Source organism: Mobula hypostoma, chromosome 4 (genome assembly GCF_963921235.1).
Source record: "Mobula hypostoma chromosome 4, sMobHyp1.1, whole genome shotgun sequence".
Taxonomy (NCBI): Eukaryota; Metazoa; Chordata; class Chondrichthyes; order Myliobatiformes; family Myliobatidae; genus Mobula; species Mobula hypostoma.
The window spans coordinates 49263020-49282075 of NC_086100.1; the positions used below are offsets into that span (position 1 = coordinate 49263020).

Below are 19056 nucleotides of genomic sequence, written 5' to 3' on the forward strand. Positions count from 1 at the left end.
GACATCAAGAATCCAGTGACATAAGGAGGTATTGAGGCCTAAGTCTTGAAGCTTATTGATCAGTTTTGAGGGGATGATAGTATTAAATGCCAAACTGTAGTCAATGAAGAGCATCCAGATGTGTGCATCTTCACTGTCCAGATGTTCCAGGATTGAGTGAAGATCCAATGAGATGGCATCAACTGTGGACCGGTTGCTCCAGTAGGCAAGTTGAAATGGATCCAAGTTGCTTCTAGACAGGAATTGATATGTTTTATCACCAACAACTCAAAACACTTCATCACAGTGGATGAAGATACTGCTGGACAATAGTCATTTAGGTAGATTTAGAACAATATTTGGCAAAACATCAATGACCTGAAATGTTAACTCTCTGGTACCTCTCTACAACTATATCCTGACCAGTTGAACAATTACATCATTTGTCAGGTTTCCATCATCCACTGTAAAATGTTGTTGTGTTGTGCTTTAGGTAGTACACCAGAGTATAAGGAACAGGAGCAGGAGAAGCACCCACATTCTCTCAAGACTCTTCTAACATTGGATACTGAGTAATGTCATCTCTGGCCTCAAATCCAGTTTCCTGCCCACCCTCCATCTCACTTGAAATTTCTAATGTCCAGAAATCTATCTCAGCCTTAATTAGAGTTATTAACTCAGCACTCAAACCCCTGAGTTTCAAAGGTCCACAACTCCCAAAAGAAAACTTCCTTTTCTGGTCTAAGGCCTGAAGCAATGCCCTCCACATCCTCACAGCATCCACTTTGTCAACTTTCTCTTTAGGACAGGGGTTCCAAACTTTTTTTTATGCCATGGAGCCTTACCGTTAATCGAGGAGCCCGTAGACCCCAGCTTGGGAACCCCTGCTTTAGAATATTAATTTTCAAAGAGATTACATTCTTCCAAATGCTGGGCAGAATGGACCTGATCTACACAAATCATTCCTCATTAGATAAGCTCAGGGACCAAACCGTTGAGTCTTCAGTACACAGCCTTTCAAAATGACCTACTTCCAGGTCCGTCCTTGATTCTGGGCCCTGCCGGCTCTGTTTCCGTATCGATGTGTGATTGTGAATCAATCTCCAACGTCGCCTCGCTTTCATCCTCGCTGTCTGCGTGCGTGAAGATCCAGTCCAATGCTCTCTCCAAGTTGTTATTCTACAAAAGGAGCAATATTGAGATTAAGCGCAAGTTTATAATTAAATCTGAGTCCTGCTAAAAATGATCTGCACCACATCTTCAGGTTGAAAAGTGAACAGAACATCACTAATGAAGACATCATACCATCAACTTACGTTGTCCATAATTAAATGAGAAACTAACTATATTAAAGCTATTGCATTAACTCTGTCAATAGCTTAGAATTCTTACTTGCTTATAATGATATGGAAGAAGACCATTCAGCCCATCAGGCCCACACCTGACTAGCAATTCCATCAATCCTTTCCCCTCTCTTTCTCCTGTAGCCCTGCATCATTTTCTTCTCACATATCATTTAACTCTCACTTTGTTCTTTTGTCACTTATCTGCATTTGCACAATCTTAGGAGCTAATTAACCTACCAGCATGTCTTTAGGATATGTCAGAGAACTGAAACACCCAGCAGAACACAGTCCGAGGGGCAAACATGCAAACTCTGCACAGACAATAGGATTGAACCCGAGTCCCTGGAGTTGTGAGACATCAGTACCAACACGCCACCATACAATTAAAAAGAATGTGTCAAGCTATGTAGGGCAGTTCAATACATACCTGAAATGAATGTAGACAACTCCGTCATCATTAGCTGAAGCTGAGTCTCGTCACAGTTTCAATCACATACAAAAATAGGAAATGAAAGAAATATTTATTTTGGTCATTGGCCTGAAATATTGGCCCAGAATTTATGGTTGTAATGAGGACAAAATAGTTACTGTTAACCTTCTTACTCTGTGAAGCTAACAGCAACTTCTGGCATATGGATGTTTGTGGTCAAACACCGAAGACCTGAAGGAGTTTCTATCTAGTGAATAAGGCAGCTAACTGCAGCCTTCAAGAAGAAACCAATGACCTCACCATTTTAATAGACTATTTTCACAACAAACACCACTGAGAACACTGCACCTTGTTTGAAAGAGCATTAGGGTGTCACTGGGTCTGTAAATGCTATTGCCTTCGTATGTTCCTGTTCCCTCATGTAATTACTTCAAAATCTCGAGTTTTATAATAAGAATTAAACATTTCCTTCTTTGCAATGTAGCTTATGGTTCATGCTTCATCATTGTTGGCAATTCCATATAGACAGAGAGATTTAGCATAGAAACTCCCCTTTGTCCCACCAAGTTTAGAGCTACAGCTACCACCCTCCCAGTTACATTGAACTTACATTAATACTGTTGAAGACTATGACATCTATGATATATTCCAACCCCCACAACTGAGTCCTCTGATTCTCTCACTCACCTATGCACAAAAAACAATTCTACAGTGGCCATCCTAGGACCTCCAAACTCCCACATCTTTAATATGTGGGAAGTAAGTGAAAGAAACCCATAGTCACAAGAAGAACATGAAAAGTCAGGAGCAGAAGGGGTGATCAGTTTCACGTTCCTGGTGTCAACATCTCCGAGGACCTATCCCGGACCCAACATTGATACAATTGCAAAGAAGGCTTGAGAGCATCTATATTTCATTAGGAGTTTGAGGGAGTATTGTCACGAAGGACTCTAGCAAATTTCTACCGATGTACCGTGGAGAGCTTTCTAACTGGTTGCAAAACCACCTGCTATGGAGAGGCCACTGCACAGGAGTGAAGGAAGCTGCAACGGGTTGCAGACTCAGCCAGCTCCCTCAATGGGGACTAGCCTTTGCACCATCAAGTACATCTTCATAAGACAATGCCTAAGAGAGGCAGCATTGCTCATTAAGGACCCCATGACCTAGGACGTGCTTTCTTCTTGTTACTACCGTCAGAGGGGAGGTACAAGAGCCTGCAAACACACTCACAACATTTTAGGGACAGTTTCTTCAGCTCTGTCATCACATTTCTGAATGGACAATGAACCGTTCAGATATATACGTAGATATATATAGATATTAAGCATGGTTGACTCAGAGTCTCCTCATGGACAGCACCTGAGGTCAGGATTAAACCTGAGTTTCTGGCACTGCAAGGTGCCAGTGTTCCACAGAAAACCATAGCCTGGCAGACCTCCATTCTACACTGTAACACTCTAGTTTGAGGTTTGCTGGAGGCTTGATGCCTTCCCATTCTGGTGCAGCTCATCCCTCAACATTGTACCAGCTAAGGTATTTCCATTCATTTGTTGTTCTTCATTAACAACCTAGATTATTGTTTCTTTTCCTTTTAAAAATATAACGCATGCCCAGACTTACAGTTGCTTTCAGTGCTTGGATGGCTTGGCTCCTGTGAAATCCCATTGATGTGATAATGGCAACAATCTCCTCTGGTGGCTGGTTTTTCGTTGAAGAGGCTCCTCCAGCAAGACCAACTTCGTACTGACCCAACTCAGCAGTGCCAAGTTCATTACATCCTGACAGTGCCAGTGGCTCAGCAAAATCTAGTGGGAAGAGCAGAAAATTAAAACAAATTAACTTATTAATAAATTACCTCCAATTGTAATTGCTTTGGTTGCGGTAGTGTGGATTTCAACTGTTAAAGCATTATGCTCTGGAGTTCCATACACTCCTTTTCCCTTTTTGCTCTTTTATGATACTTTTTAAAAACAATGGAGATTTTTTTTGTAACTTTTAGATCACCTGCCCTATTATGTCTCGATGTGGCTAGTCAACAGTTTTTATTTGAGAACACTTCCCTTAAATGCCATCAACATTTCTGCTATGTTAAAGTGATATATAAATAGAAACTGCAAGATCTAAAATTTCAGTTCTGGTCCATGTGACAAGTCAACAACAACACTGCAATAAGCATAACCAGTGTGCCATCTTTTGTGATAGCATTGCCCTTGTGGGTGGTTTTACGGCCCTCATCTTACACCTTATCTTATTTTCTAAACACTTCCTCAGAAGTTATACATTGCAATTTAACATATGAAGGCAGATCTGAAACACATACACTGCCAGAATGGTAATCAATAATTACAGCATCAGATTTTCCTACAATACTTACTAAAAGGCTGAGATCCTTAGATCAGCATAACTTTTTTACATTTCTGAATAACTAGCTGTAGTTTTATTCTTGGTTTGTGTAAAGCCTATCAGAATAAAGTCTGCCAACGATAACATACGTCCCATTGAAAATTATAAATTGAATTTAGGGACTGCATGCCTTGTCAGAAAACCCTGACGTTTGTGTGTTGGCCACTAGGCCTCTTCCCTTACCAGGTTCTTCCATGTGTGCTATGATCCAGTTAAAGGCCAACTCAGCCCCCAAATTTCCAGTGTAGTAAACCGCTTTCCGACATGCCTCCAGGGGAAATCCCATCTCAGCCAGCTGCATTACTGCAGATTCATCTATTTCAGGAGCTGCAGAAAAAGGGGGACACTTGGAAGAAAGATCAGAAAATAAAAGATTGACGTTCTCAGAATACAGCTGATATAAAATTATACCACATGTCAGGATTGTCAATTATCTGCACATTTTAAAAAATCTCTAGCACACTACATATTATTAGTGAAAATTGCTGCTCAGGAGATCTGTATCAAGTATGAGAATGTGAGAAGAAGACAGGTATTGACTGGAATTGCATTACCAGAAGAAATTACTAGTTTGGATACAGCTTTTAATATTATTGCAATGAGTATTAATTAAGCAAGTAGTGGGGGAGCTTCATACAAGAAGATACTAGATTTCAGAATTGAGACTGAAAGCATGTTTTTGGAAAAGCTCATAGAAATAAACAATGAAAAGTTGGGATTAAAGTGAAGTACAGCCCATTAATGGAAAAAGGAAAGTCATAAATATATTTGCTAAAGTAAAATTGAAAATAATACATACTCTCCATCAAATGGTTCAGCAGATGGCCTGAAAGATAAAGCAACAACATTAGTTTTCATTCGTTACCCAGTTACAAACTTCTGCTTTCCAACTTTCCTAAAGATACTGACTGATCTCTAGAAGTATAAGTAGTAGGCAATACTCTACACAAGAGTAATTCAGTTGACACAAAGAAAATCTGATTCTGACACCCTCATTCATTTGCTATAGATCATTCTATAACCTCAAGAGCAACAATCTCCAGCAACTTTCCCTCATCTCGATTCTGACTGTGCTCTGGCACCCAATGTTACCCAACAAGGATCAGGTAACTCAGCACACAGTACTCAATGGATGCAAAACTTCTCTGATTTCCACAAGTCAACATTATACCAACTGGAGATGAAAGAGTCTGGAAATACTGCAATCTGGAACAACACACCAAATGGTAAAGGAACTCGGCAGGCCAGGCAGCACATATAGAAGGAAGTGTACAGTCGACAAGACTATTCATCTAAACTGAAAAGGTAGAGGAAAGTTACAGACGGAAAGATCCTCCAGTCTATCTTTCAGTCCAGGTAGTGTCTTGACCTGAAACAGCAACCATTTCCCTTCATAGATGCTGCCTGACCTGCTAAGTTCCTCCAGCATTTTTGTGTATTATGACACTGACTAGACTGGTTAGTTAATCAACAAGAACCTCTATTTGCTGAATCAAAAGAGACCTCGAAAACACACTTTATTCAGAAAGTATGTTTATGGCAGCTAAAATACACTCAGTGGCCACTTTATTAGGTACATCTGCTTGTTAATTCAAATATATATTCAGCCAATCACGTGGCAGCAACTCAATGCTTAAAAGCATGCAGACATGGTCAAGAGGTTCAGTTGTTGTTCAGACCAAATATCAGAATGGGGAAGAAATGTGAATTAAGTGACTTTGACTGTGGAATGATTGTTGGTGCCAGACAGGGTGGTTTGATTATCTCAGAAACTGCTGATCTCCTGGGATTTTCATGCACAACAATCTCTGGAGTTTACAGAGCAAACATCCCAAAATGCTTTAGAAATTTTGATGTAATATGTGTTTCGAATCACCAGCACAATTTTTACCTGCTCCCTTGAGGCTAATATATGTCTATCCCGGAGAAAGCATTTTGATTCAAATAAGTGCAATTTTAATCTCTCAATGAAAATATGCAGCATTTGCATCAAATGTTTGATTCCTAATAGTTCAAAGATTTTATTTCAACTTTGACATAATTTCCTGTCAATTTTCTGATTTCACTGTACCTCATAAACTATATGATGCCTTTGGATTACGTTACTTGAGGGGAATCACAATGCTTTTTTTGTTTTTGTAGCCCAATGTCTGTTCCGATCAGTACTTTGGTAAACCTTCTCTAAACTGCTTCCAACACAACAGCATCTTTCCTCAAATATGAAGACCAATATAATACATGGCATGGCATTCCATTAATGGCCTATATCGGTGAAGGATAACCTCCCTAATCTATATTCAATCCCCCAGCAAATAAATGAGAACATTCTGTTATATTTCCTAATTCCATGCCCCAACTGCATTTTCTTGTGAATCATACAACAGGACACACAACTCATTGTGCATTCCAAAGCTATGCAACTTCTTCCTATTTATCCCACTTCTTATTTTGCTCCTGCCAAAATGGACAATCCCCATGCCTGATCTTTGCACATTCACTTACTTCTGTGGCCTCACACCCTCTTCACCATTTACTTTCAGGGAATTTAGCAACCATACCTTTTGGTGTCTTTATCCAAGTAATTGATATCAATTAGAAAATGTTGAGAATCCAGCAACCAGAATCCCTCTGACCAATCAGAAGAAACACCTATGCCAGCTCGGTTTCCTTTCAGTCAGCGAGCCTTTCTCCTCACTGATACATTACCTCCTCCATCGTGAGCTTTCATTGTCTGCAATGATCTTAGGGGAAACACCTTAGGAAATGCCTTCTGGAAATCTAAATATCATACATCCACCAGTTTCCTTTATCTGCAGCACACGTTATTTTCTCAAATAAAAATATTGGTCAATTATGATTACCCTTCCAAACACAGTCAGCTTTGCCTGATTATCTTGAATTTTTCCAAGGGCTCTGTTATAATTTACTTTAACTTCTAACAAATTTGCCATGACAAAGGTTAAGCTCTCTAGCCCCTAGCTTCTTGTCAAATACCTCCTCCTCCTTTCTGAATAAAAATATTTCCTTTACTATTTTTCTGTTTAATGAAACTTTGCCCAAATCCAGGAAATTTTTGAAAATCAAAAGTAACTCATCAGTTCTTCCACAAACCACTTTTTTTAAAGACCCTAGATGAAGTTGATCAGGATCTGAGGACTTCAGTCAGTGGCTCCAACAATTCTAGTGATTACAAATTTGCTCGTTCTTCCTTAATTCCTTCAGCTTTCCTTGTACCTATTTTTGGAATGTTACTTGTATCCTCTATAGTGAAGAGTGGAACAAAATACCAATCTAATTTACCTGTGAGCTCCTTGTTTTCCAATACTAATTCTCCACACTCACTTTCTATAGGACCAATGCTCACCTTATTAACAAGTTTCCTTTTCAAAGTAAGGACAGAAACTCTTACTGCCTTGATATCTCTAGCTCACTTTATGTCATAGTTCAATATTTCCTTTAGTTTTAGTGTTTTTATATATACTGTTCTAACTTCTGAACTGCCATCTATTTTCATACAATAACTTGCTTTTTCTTTAAGCTTAATATGATCTTTAACTTAAACGTGAATGTACCTACAAGTATCCAGGAGTGCACCTGGATGACAAGCTTGAGTGGGGCACCAACACAGAGGCTGTGTACAAGAAGGGTCAGAGTGCCTCTACTTCCTGAGGTTCTTTGGAGTATGCAGGCTTCTCCTTCACATGTTCTACCAGTCTGTTGTTGGCAGTACAATCTTCTATGCAGTGGTTTGCTGGAGCAATGGCATCAACATGGGTAATGCCAAAAGGGTCAATAAACTGATTAGAAAGGCTGACTTTATTATAGAAGTCAAACTGGAGGCTGTGGTAGAACCAAGGCCCCAATGGAAAATCCTGACAATCCTGGACAATGTTCCTCACCCTCTGAAGCCACCTTGGCTGAACAGAGGAGCACTTTTAGTAATAAATTAAGACAACTGCACTGCTCGAAAGAGCACTATGTGAGGTCATTCCTATCCTTTGCCATTAGGCTCTATAATGAATCAATCTATAGCCAGGGAAATGATGAGGTAACCTATTTTTAAATTCTTTCTTACTTCTTATCTAACATTTGTATATTTGTAATGCCACTGTGACATTGTAATTTCCTTTGGGATCAATAAAGTATCTATCTATCTAATTTCGACAGCTGGATCCTCCACTAAAATTTTACCTTCCCAAAGACACCCATAAGTCCAACAATGAAACCTGTGGGAATTATCCCATGGCATGCAATTCCCAGCCATACCCTACTGCAATGTATATGCATTCTTGCTTCAAGGATACTAACAATTTATATTCTAGAGCATTAAAAGAAGTGGCTGTGAGAACAGTGAATATTCCTAAAATCATCTGCTTTACAAAGCCCAAAGCCTCTAAAACCTGATGTTGGAATTAACAGTTCATCACAGCTTTTAATGAAGTGAATTAAGTTCAAGGCCATCGTGTCTCCTCAAAAACAATTTGTAAGTGTTAGTTTAAACGCAAACAACAGGAATTCTGCAGATGCTGGAAATTCAAGCAACACACATCAAAGTTGCTGGTGAACGCAGCAGGCCAAGCAGCATCTGTAGGAAGAGGCGCAGTCGACGTTTCAGGCCGAGACCCTTCGTCAGGACTAACTGAAGGAAGAGTGAGTAAGGGATTTGAAAGTTGGAGGGGGAGGGGGAGATCCAAAGTGATAGGAGAAGACAGGAGGGGGAGGGATAGAGCCGAGAGCTGGACAGGTGATAGGCAAAAGGGGATACGAGAGGATCATGGGACAGGAGGTCCGGGAAGAAAGACAAGGGGGGGGGAGGTGACCCACAGGATGGGCAAGAGGTATATTCAGAGGGACAGAGGGAGAAAAAGGAGAGTGAGAGAAAGAATGTGTGCATAAAAATGAGTAACAGATGGGGTACGAGGGGGAGGTGGGGCCTTAGCGGAAGTTAGAGAAGTCGGTGTTCATGCCATCAGGTTGGAGGCTACCCAGACGGAATATAAGGTGTTGTTCCTCCAACCTGAGTGTGGCTTCATCTTTACAGTAGAGGAGGCCGTGGATAGACATGTCAGAATGGGAATGGGATGTGGAATTAAAATGTGTGGCCACTGGGAGATCCTGCTTTCTCTGGCGGACAGAGCATAGATGTTCAGCAAAGCGGTCTCCCAGTCTGCGTCGGGTCTCACCAATATATAAAAGGCCACATCGGGAGCACCGGACGCAGTATATCATCCCAGTCGACTCACAGGTGAAGTGATGCCTCACCTGGAAGGACTGTTTGGGGCCCTGAATGGTGGTAAGGGAGGAAGTGTAAGGGCATGTGTAGCACTTGTTCCGCTTACACGGATAAGTGCCAGGAGGGAGATCAGTGGGGAGGGATGGGGGGGACGAATGGACAAGGGAGTTGTGTAGGGAGCGATCCCTGGCGGAAGTTACGCCACTCCAACGGGATCCCACCACTAAGCATATCTTTCCCTCCCCCCCTCTCTCTGCATTCCGCAGGGATCGCTCCCTACACAACTCCCTTGTCCATTCGTCCCCCCCATCCCTCCCCACTGATCTCCCTCCTGGCACTTATCCGTGTAAGCGGAACAAGTGCTACACACGCCCTTACACTTCCTCCCTTACCACCATTCAGGGCCCCAAACAGTCCTTCCAGGTGAGGCATCACTTCACCTGTGAGTCGACTGGGGTGATATACTGCGTCCGGTGCTCCCGATGTGGCCTTTTATATATTGGTGAGACCCGACGCAGACTGGGAGACCGCTTCGCTGAACATCTACGCTCTGTCCGCCAGAGAAAGCAGGATCTCCCAGTGGCCACACATTTTAATTCCACATCCCATTCCCATTCTGACATGTCTATCCACGGCCTCCTCTACTGTAAAGATGAAGCCACACTCAGGTTGGAGGAACAACACCTTATATTCCGTATGGGTAGCCTCCAACCTGATGGCATGAACATTGACTTCTCTAACTTCCGGTAGGCCCCACCTCCCCCTCGTACCCCATCTGTTACTCTTTTTTATGCACACATTCTTTCTCTCACTCTCCTTTTTCTCCCTCTGTCCCTCTGAATATACCTCTTGCCCATCCTCTGGGTCACCCCCCGCCCCCCCCGTCTTTCTTCCCAGACCTCCTGTCCCATGATCCTCTCGTATCCCCTTCTGCCTATCACCTGTCCAGCTCTCGGCTCCATCCCTCCCCCTCCTGTCTTCTCCTATCATTTTGGATCTCCCCCTCCCCCTCCCACTTTCAAATCCCTTACTCACTCTTCCTTCAGTTAGTCCTGACGAAGGGTCTCGGCCTGAAACGTCGACTGCGCCTCTTCCTATAGATGCTGCCTGGCCTGCTGCGTTCACCAGCAACTTTGATGTGTGTTGTAAGTGTTAGTGCTGTGTTTCTCCAAAGGAAAACAAATAAACGTAAAAAAACAGGACAAAGACAAGAAAATATGTAGTTGCTGGAAATGCAAGCAACACACACAAAATGCTGGAGGAACTCAGCAGGCCAGGCTGCAGCTATGGAAAAAAAGTGTCAACAGCTGATGTTTCGGGCTGAGACCCTGTTGATAGAAAATAGGACAGGAGAGGCCATTCAGCCCTCCGGGTTTACTTCACCATTCAATACAATCAAGTTTTATTTACCTATCTCAATAACATATCTTCCCACTTATTCCTTGATGCTTTACGCCTAGAATTTTATCAACTTCCATCTCAAGAATAGTTCCTGAATGAGGTAATGAATTCCAGAGATTCAGCATCCTGTGAGGGAAATGTCTTTCCTCATGTCAGTCCTAAAGCTCTTATTCGGAGACTGTGACTCCTCATTTGAAAATCCCATAGCCAGATTCCCCCAATCTTATTCTTCACCCTCTAATCTGTGGGAATTACTCCCATTTTCTACAGAGCTCTGGAAAATAACTCACGATTCACTATTTTAACAGCTACCTCTTTCAGAGCTCTAGATTGGAAATTATTAGTATCCTTGCAGCAAAAATGCATACACATTGCTTCAATGAGATGAACAGGTCATAGATTAACACATCATAATTGAGCTGTAAACTGTGATGTAAGAATGAGTTACCTTTACTTTGATCGGTTATGACAATGGGTGGAGAAATATCAGGCAGTTCTTCCTCTCCCGGTTGCAAACCTGTTGCTCTTAGGTGGGAGACATCTAGGAGATCTGGCATATCTATCGAGACATCTAAAGCACAGTGCATAGAAGAACTATAGTCATGTGATGTGCCTTACAACACATATGGACTTAAAATAGCCAAACAACTTTTATGTTCAGGAAAAATGAGCAGGTGCACATTCTTTTAATTACAACTAAAATATTTCACACTTTACCCCTTAACCAAAATCTTCAAATTTCAAAGAAAATTTATCAAAGTACATATACAGCCCTGAGATTCATTTTCTTGCGGGCATTTACAGGAAATACAGAAGCACAATAGAATCAAAGAATGACTGACCCCATCCAAAGTGCAAAAGACAACAAACTGTGCAAATACAAAGAGAAAGAAATAAAGAAATAATATAAATGATAATAAATAAGTAATAAATATCGAGAACATGAGACGAAGAGTCTTGAATGTGAGTTCATGGTTTGTGAGAACATTTCAGTGACGGGGTGAGTGAAGCTGAAGTTGTCCTCTCTGGTTCTAGAGCCTGATAGCTGAGGGTAATAACTGAAGCCAGTGGTGTGGGTCCTGAGGTGACTGTACCTTCTTCTTGATCGCAGCAGCAGAAGCAGAGCATGCCCTGAATGGTGGTGGTCCTTGATGATGGATGCTACTTTCCTGCGACAGCGTGCCATGTAGATGTGCTCAATGGAAGGGAGGACTTTACCCGTGATAAACTGGGCTGTATCCACTACTTTTTGTAGGCTCTTCCATCCAAGGGCACTGGTGTTTCCATACCAGGCTGTGATGCAACCCAGTCAATATATATTACACTCCACTACACATCAATAGAAGTTCGTCAAAGTTTTAGATGATGCGCTGAATCTTGACCACTTCTAAGCAAGCAGAGGAGCTCAAACACGAGGAAACCTGAAGATGCTGGAAATTCAAGCCACACACATCAAAGTTGCTGGCGAACGCAGCAGGCCAGGCAGCATCTCCGGGAAGAGGTACAGTCGACGTTTCGGGCCGAAACCCTTCGTCAGGACTAACTGAAGGAAGAGTGAGTAAGAGATTTGAAAGTGGGAGGGGGAGGGGGAGATCCGAAATGATAGGAGAAGACAGGAGGGGGAGGGATGGAGCCAAGAGCTGGACAGTTGAATGGCAAAAGGGATATGAGAGGATCATGGGACAGGAGGCCCAGGGAGAGAGAAAAGGGGGAGGGGGGGAAAACCCAGAGGATGGGCAAGGGGTATCGTGAGAGGGACAGAGGGAGAAAAAGAAGAGAGAGAAAAAGAATGTGTGTATATAAATAGATAACGGATGGGGTACGAGGGGGAGGTGGGGCATTAGCAGAAGTTTGAGAAGTCAATGTTCGTGCCATCAGGTTGGAGGCTACCCTGGCGGAATATAAGGTGTTGTTCCTCCAACCTGAGTGTGGCTTCATCTTTACAGTAGAGGAGGCCGTGGATAGACATATCAGAATGGGAATGGGATGTGGAATTAAAATGTGTGGCCACTGGGAAATCCTGCTTTCTCTGGCGGACAGAGCGTAGATGTTCAGCAAAGCGGTCTCCCAGTCTGCGTCGTGTCTCGCCAATATATAGGCCACATCAGGAGCACCGGACGCAGTATATCACCACAGCCGACTCACAGGTGAAGTGTCGCCTCACCTGGAAGGACTGTCTGGAGCCCTGAATGGTATTAAGGGAGGAAGTGTAAGGGCATGTGTAGCACTTGTTCCACTTACAAGGATAAGTGCCAGGAGGGAGATCGGTGGGGAGGGATGGGGGGGGGATGAATGGACAAGGGAGTCGCGTAGGGAGCGATCCCTGCAGAAAGCGGGGGTGGGGGGCAGGGAGGGAAAGTTGTGCTTAGTCGTGGGATCCCATTGGAGGTGGCGGAAGTTACGGAGAATAATATGTTGGACCCGGAGGCTGGTAGGGTGGTAGGTGAGGACAAGGGGAACCCTATTCCTAGTGGGGTGGCGGGAGGATGGAGTGAGAGCAGATGTACGTGAAATGGGGGAGATGCGTTTGACAGCAGAGTTGATGGTGGAGGAAGGGAAGCCCCTTTCTTTAAAAAAGGAAGACATCTCCCTCGTCCTGGAATGAAAATCCTCATCCTGAGAGCAGATGCGGTGGAGACAGAGGAATTGCAAGAAGGGGATGGCATTTTTGCAAGAGACAGGGTGAGAAGAAGAATAGTCCAGATATCCAGATAGCTGTGAGAGTCAGTAGGCTTATAGTAGACATTAGTAGATAAGCTGTCTCCAGAGATAGAGACAGAAAGATCTAGAAAGGGGAGGGGACATCAGTAGATAAGTTGTCTCCAGAGATAGAGACAGAAAGACCTAGAAAGGGAAGGGAGAGGAACTGTTGTGTTTTCTTCCTAAAATCAGTTATGTGATGCACCCAAGACAGATCCTCTGAAATGCTAACACTGAAAATTTTAAAGTTTCTGAAACTCTCCATCTGTGATTTCCTGGTGAGGACTGGTTCATTGACCTCAGGTTTCCTGCTCCTAAAGTTAATAATAAACTCCTTAGTCTTGAGTGAGAGTTTGTTGTTGCAGCACCACTCAGGCAGATTTTCAATCTCTCTCCAGTTGCTGATTGGGCACCACCTTTTATTCGGCCAATGACAGCGGTGCTGTCAGCAAACTTGAAAATCGCATTGGAGCTGTGCTGAGCCTCACAGTCATAAGTACAACGAGAGTAGATCAGGGGGCTAAGCACGCAGCCGTGTGGTGCTCCTGTGCTGATGGAGATCATGGAGGAGATGTTGTTGCCAATCCAAACTGACTGGGGTCTGTAAGTGAGGAAATCGAGGATCTAATGGCACAAAGAGGTATTGACATCTAGGTCTTGAAGCTGATTAATTTTGAGGGGCTAATAGTGTTGAAAGCTGAGCAGTAGTCGATAAACAGCATCCTGATGTACGCATCTTTGCTGTCCAGATGTTCCACGGTTGAGTGAAGAGCCAATGAGATGGCATCTGCTGTAGACCTGTTGTACCTGTCAGCAAATTGGAGCCGATCCATGTTCCTTCTCAGGTAGGAGTTGATATTTTATCAGGAACCCTTCAAAACACTTCATCTCTGTGGATGTAAGTGCTATGGGACAATAATCACTGAGGCAGGTTACCATTTTCTTCTTAGGCATCAGTATAATTGAAGCAGGTGGCTACAACAGACAGCCAAAGTGAGAGGTTAAAGCTATATCAGTGAACACTCCAGCCAGTTGATCAGCACATCTTTTATAACTTGGCCACATCTGGGCCGGATGCTCTCCGAGGGTTCATCCCCCTGAAGGCAGCTCGCATATCAGCCTCAGAGACTGAAACCACAGGGTCACTGGGGAGTGTGGAAGTTCGTGAAGGTTCCTCCATTTTTTGATGGTCTAAGTGAACACCAAAAGGCATTGATCTCATCTGGAGCTTGGTTTCACTTTATAGGAGATCATAGCATTCAAGCTCTGCCACACCTGTCCAGCATCCTTCAGTGATACAAGTTGGGTCCAGAATTGCTACTTAGCACGTGAATGGCTTTCTAGACATTATACCTGGACCTCCTGTATTTTATTTGGTCGCCAGATCTGATTACCACTGATCTCGTGGTTCATCCATGGCTTCTGCTTGCAGAAGACTGAATGATTTTGTAGGACACACTCAAATGCAACTGTTTTTATAAAGTATATGACAACTGTGGTATATTTGTTCAGATCCTCTGAGGAGTCCTTGAATATAGTCTAGTCCACCGACTCAATGCAATTTGCGTAGCCACTCTTCTGCCTCCTGCAATAACATCTTTGTTGTCCTCATCTCTGGAGCCTTACTCTTTAGCCTCTGCCTGTATGCAGGAAGGAGGACAGCCAAGTGATCAGATTTCCCAGTCTAGGCATGGAACTGTAGGCATTCCTAATTGTGGTAAATATGTGACTGAGTGTGTTGGGCCCCTGCTGCTGCAGGTGGTATGTTTATGATAATTAGGCAGACATTTCTTCAAACAAACCTGACTGAAGTCCCCAACAATGATTTGAAAGGCTTTAGGGTAGGCTGTTTCTTATTTGCTGATGGCGACACCCAATACATTGAGTGCTTGCTTAACGTCGGACTTTGGCAGGATGTAAATTGTGGCCAGGATCACAGAGGAGAACTCTCTCAGTAAGTGGAACGGTCGGCACTTAATCCAGGTCAGGGCAACAAGACTTCGACAAGTTCATTGCATCCAAGCACCACAAAGAGTTAGAGTTTATCATGAAACATGGACCCCCACGTTTTGCTTTTTCTGAATCAGCAGTCCTGTCCAAGTGGTGTATCGAAAAGTCATCAGGTCTTACTGAAGTATCTGACGCGTCCAAAGTGACCCTTGACTCTGGGAAACAGAGAACACAGCAATTCCTCACTTCCCGCTGACTTAGCAATCTTGCGTGTAGGTCCTCAATCTTGTTCTCCAGTAACTGTACATTTGCTAATAACAGGGAGTTTCATTCTTCGGCATTTTAGTCTGGCTTGGAATCCTCCGCTCCTTCTTCACTTCCACCCATGGCGACGCACCTTCATCTGCTTAAAGGTGCCGTACTTGCGTGCTTGGGAGTTGTCCGTGAGCTCTTCAAAGGATCGTGAAATCGCTGGCTGATTACAACAGTCTTCATTGTAATATAAGAAGCAGCACACATGCAAGTAGCTTTATTAACCAAAACAGATATCAACAGAACATCTCACTGAGTAGTCATATAATTTAGTTCATGGCCTACTTATTGGTACCCGAGTAGACTCAGAACACTGAGAGGGATGCAGTCATCAGTCAAAACAATAACATGTGAATTTGGTATTATTTATTGAATGTGGTTCAGAATAACAGATTCTGTATTTCTGAACGATGGAGTTAAAGATTTCAAATTTGTCGATTAAACTCCAGTTAAATGTAAAGCAAAGCAGCCCAACAATCTATCAACTGTGAAAGGTGTTCATTGAACTTAACACGATCAGAGGACAAGTTCCATGCACCAAATTCCAAGAAATGTATCATTTAAGTATTTGACACCTTAGCTAAAAAATAATTGGAGGGACAAATAAAGAAAACTATAAATCCCACATCCAAATTCCGTGATTTCAAGTCCACATTTCTCATTGATCCCCATGGATTAATTACAGTTTGAAAGTGACAGAGAAGGATACCAGATGTGATCTGCAATGGCCAGTAGCTATTTTCTGCACATCTTTAATGTCACTGGAGAGATTGTCCAGATTTGTTAGGTAGATAGGAACCTCAGAGTAATTGTTTGTAGACATCCCCATAAGCGCACAGGAGGAGGGGTAGAGGTTGGGTGGCTGTCGAGATTTGTGCAGAGGGTCAGAAAATTCTGAGCTCTTTGTAGAAGCAGAACAAATTAGAAATGAGTTCCATCTGGATACCAGCAAATGCATAACTAGGATGTCTCACGTCCAACCTAAGGCAGGAGGAGAAGTTCTTGATATATGTTGATGTTCAAATGTCGCCTGGGAACACCCAAGAGCATGATTAAAGAGAAATAGTCAATTCAGAAACATCTTGCTCTCCTGAAAGGAATTATTTTCCTCCATCAAAGCTTAGAGACAGCATGGGAGTCTTTTCCCCTATCATGATTGAAAACATCTAAAACACCAATTGAGTGGCAGGGGAGAAGAGTGGTTCCAGTGGTAGTATGATAGTTATTTACAAAATGTTTTCAACAAAGCAACCCCTCTTTGTTTATTTATTGCACATTATGAATACCTTCATTAAAAATATACCTAAAGAACCTGACTACTTTAAAAATGACTGATCTCCAAGAGCTTACCTAATTTTTTTGGTACCCAGTCTATACCAAAGGTAAATTTCTTTATCTGAATCACCAAATATTCAGGAAATGAAGCAAAGTGGATTGTCCTGTAAATAAAAATATTCTACTTTAAATCACAGTTTCTATTCTTTAATCCATTCATTTATTTAGTATCAAACTAATTTTTTTCCAACACTTTGGACAGAAATTTGGTATCATATTGTCCATTTTACATAAATTATGTTACTTAGAAAAACAATTAGTGAGTGAAATAACACAGAAGAATAGGACTAAATAGTTAATAAAATATAATTCTGTTAATGGGACATGTCGATGGTAGTTTGTCAGAGACTTCTCAATCTGACCTCGATTGCACTGTATTTATTATTAGTAACATCGTAATTTATATGTCTTGCACTTTACTGCGGCCGCAAAACAATAAATTTCATGAAATATGTCGGTAATAATAAAACTGATTCTAATTCTGACACAATTAAATTTTACACATTTGATTATATTTTAAAATAGTTAAAACAAATCAATCATGTGGCTCTTAATGCATATTTATTTCAGAAATGATTATCTAAAATAGAATTCCTTATTACTCAGCATTGTCCTATAAAACATGTTTTTAAATTTCCTCTTTATAAAATCATTATAAAGCCAAGGAAGAAATTACTCAGGACACAAAGAACTGAGAATGACAGGTATTTCAACCTTTTTTAAAGATGATGGAGAAATAAGTTTCAATTGACACCAACATGGAAAATGCTGCTCTAGTTATCCACTTTCTGAATAATGAAAAGTAGCTTGACAGGCTCCAGTATTCTTTTAGCTAAGAAATATTACCATTGCCATTAATTTTCTCTATGTTTACAATGCTCACCTATATAGACAAAATTTATCAATCAAAGCAAAAAACGTGATGGAAAGTCACAAACACGAGAAAATCTGCAGGTGCTGGAAATCTGATCAACACCCACAAGTTGCTGGAGGAACTCAGCATTTATAGAAAAGAATGCAGTCGACATTTCCGGCCAGTCCTGCTGAAAGGGTCTTGGGCCGAAACATCGACTGTACTCTTTTCCATAGATGCTGCCTGGCCTGCTGAGTTCCTCCAACATTCTGCGTGTGTTGCTCGGAAAGTCGTATTTCATGAATAAAAGATAATTATGAATAGCCCCATTATGCAATTTTGGCTTTAGTCTTCAAGCGCATGTATTAAAGAAAAACAATAATTCATACTCTGTCATCTATTTTATAGTAAAGGACTGCATGATTCACTGTAAGTAGACTTTCAACTGATCAGAGATCTAATGAAAGTAGCAAATTCATTGTTTAATCACTGCAAAAGCAGGAGAGAAAAACCACAAATAAATATAGAAATTGCATATGATGGTGTGCAGCGAAAGAGATGAATAATAAATGTTCAATTGTCTTCTATGTATTTAAAATACACAATAAACCCTCAAATTACAGTAAAATTGTATGGCTTAGTGCCCAGTGTAGCATAAAGAGATTACCCAAATTGTTTTTTCATTTTAGAATTTTATTAATTTGAAAAAAAAGCATTTCAGTTATCTTTAGTGTATCTAGTCAAGAGAAAATAAAACAAATAATATCTACAAAACTAGTGCCTATATAAGTTTTATTAATAAAGATCCTGCAAATATTAAGACCATTTTTTGACACACAAGTTTATGATTGGCATAAACTACTGCTGAATTCCTCAATGTCCTTGCATATCTGTATGTTTGTGTTGAACCATCAAGAAATTGGCTGCACATAATTTAATATCCAAAAACAAAATAGCATGTATATTTACATAAATTGAAAAGTTTGCAGGGAACTATCCAATCTATTAATATATCAAATCAGACCGCTATAAATGTTTACAATAATATCCATTAGTTTAGAAGGCCAGATGTTACTGCGATTAAGAAAATCATTCTAAACCCTTTCGTTTACTC

At 41.6% G+C, this 19056-nt stretch overlaps 1 protein-coding gene across 3 annotated transcripts in view; it reads right to left on the reverse strand.

The window, feature by feature from the left end:
- usp13 (ubiquitin specific peptidase 13) overlaps nucleotides 1-19056 on the reverse strand; it is a 108892-nt gene that overhangs the window by 14998 nt on the left and 74838 nt on the right. For all 3 annotated transcript variants that reach the window (XM_063045759.1, XM_063045758.1, XM_063045760.1), the window contains exons 14-19: nucleotides 17105-17193; nucleotides 11241-11363; nucleotides 4958-4984; nucleotides 4342-4485; nucleotides 3376-3560; nucleotides 1011-1158 (exon numbers count right to left, since the gene is read on the reverse strand). In XM_063045759.1, the coding sequence (XP_062901829.1) occupies nucleotides 1011-1158; nucleotides 3376-3560; nucleotides 4342-4485; nucleotides 4958-4984; nucleotides 11241-11363; nucleotides 17105-17193 (716 nt within the window). The remainder of the gene's footprint in view (nucleotides 1-1010; nucleotides 1159-3375; nucleotides 3561-4341; nucleotides 4486-4957; nucleotides 4985-11240; nucleotides 11364-17104; nucleotides 17194-19056) is intronic.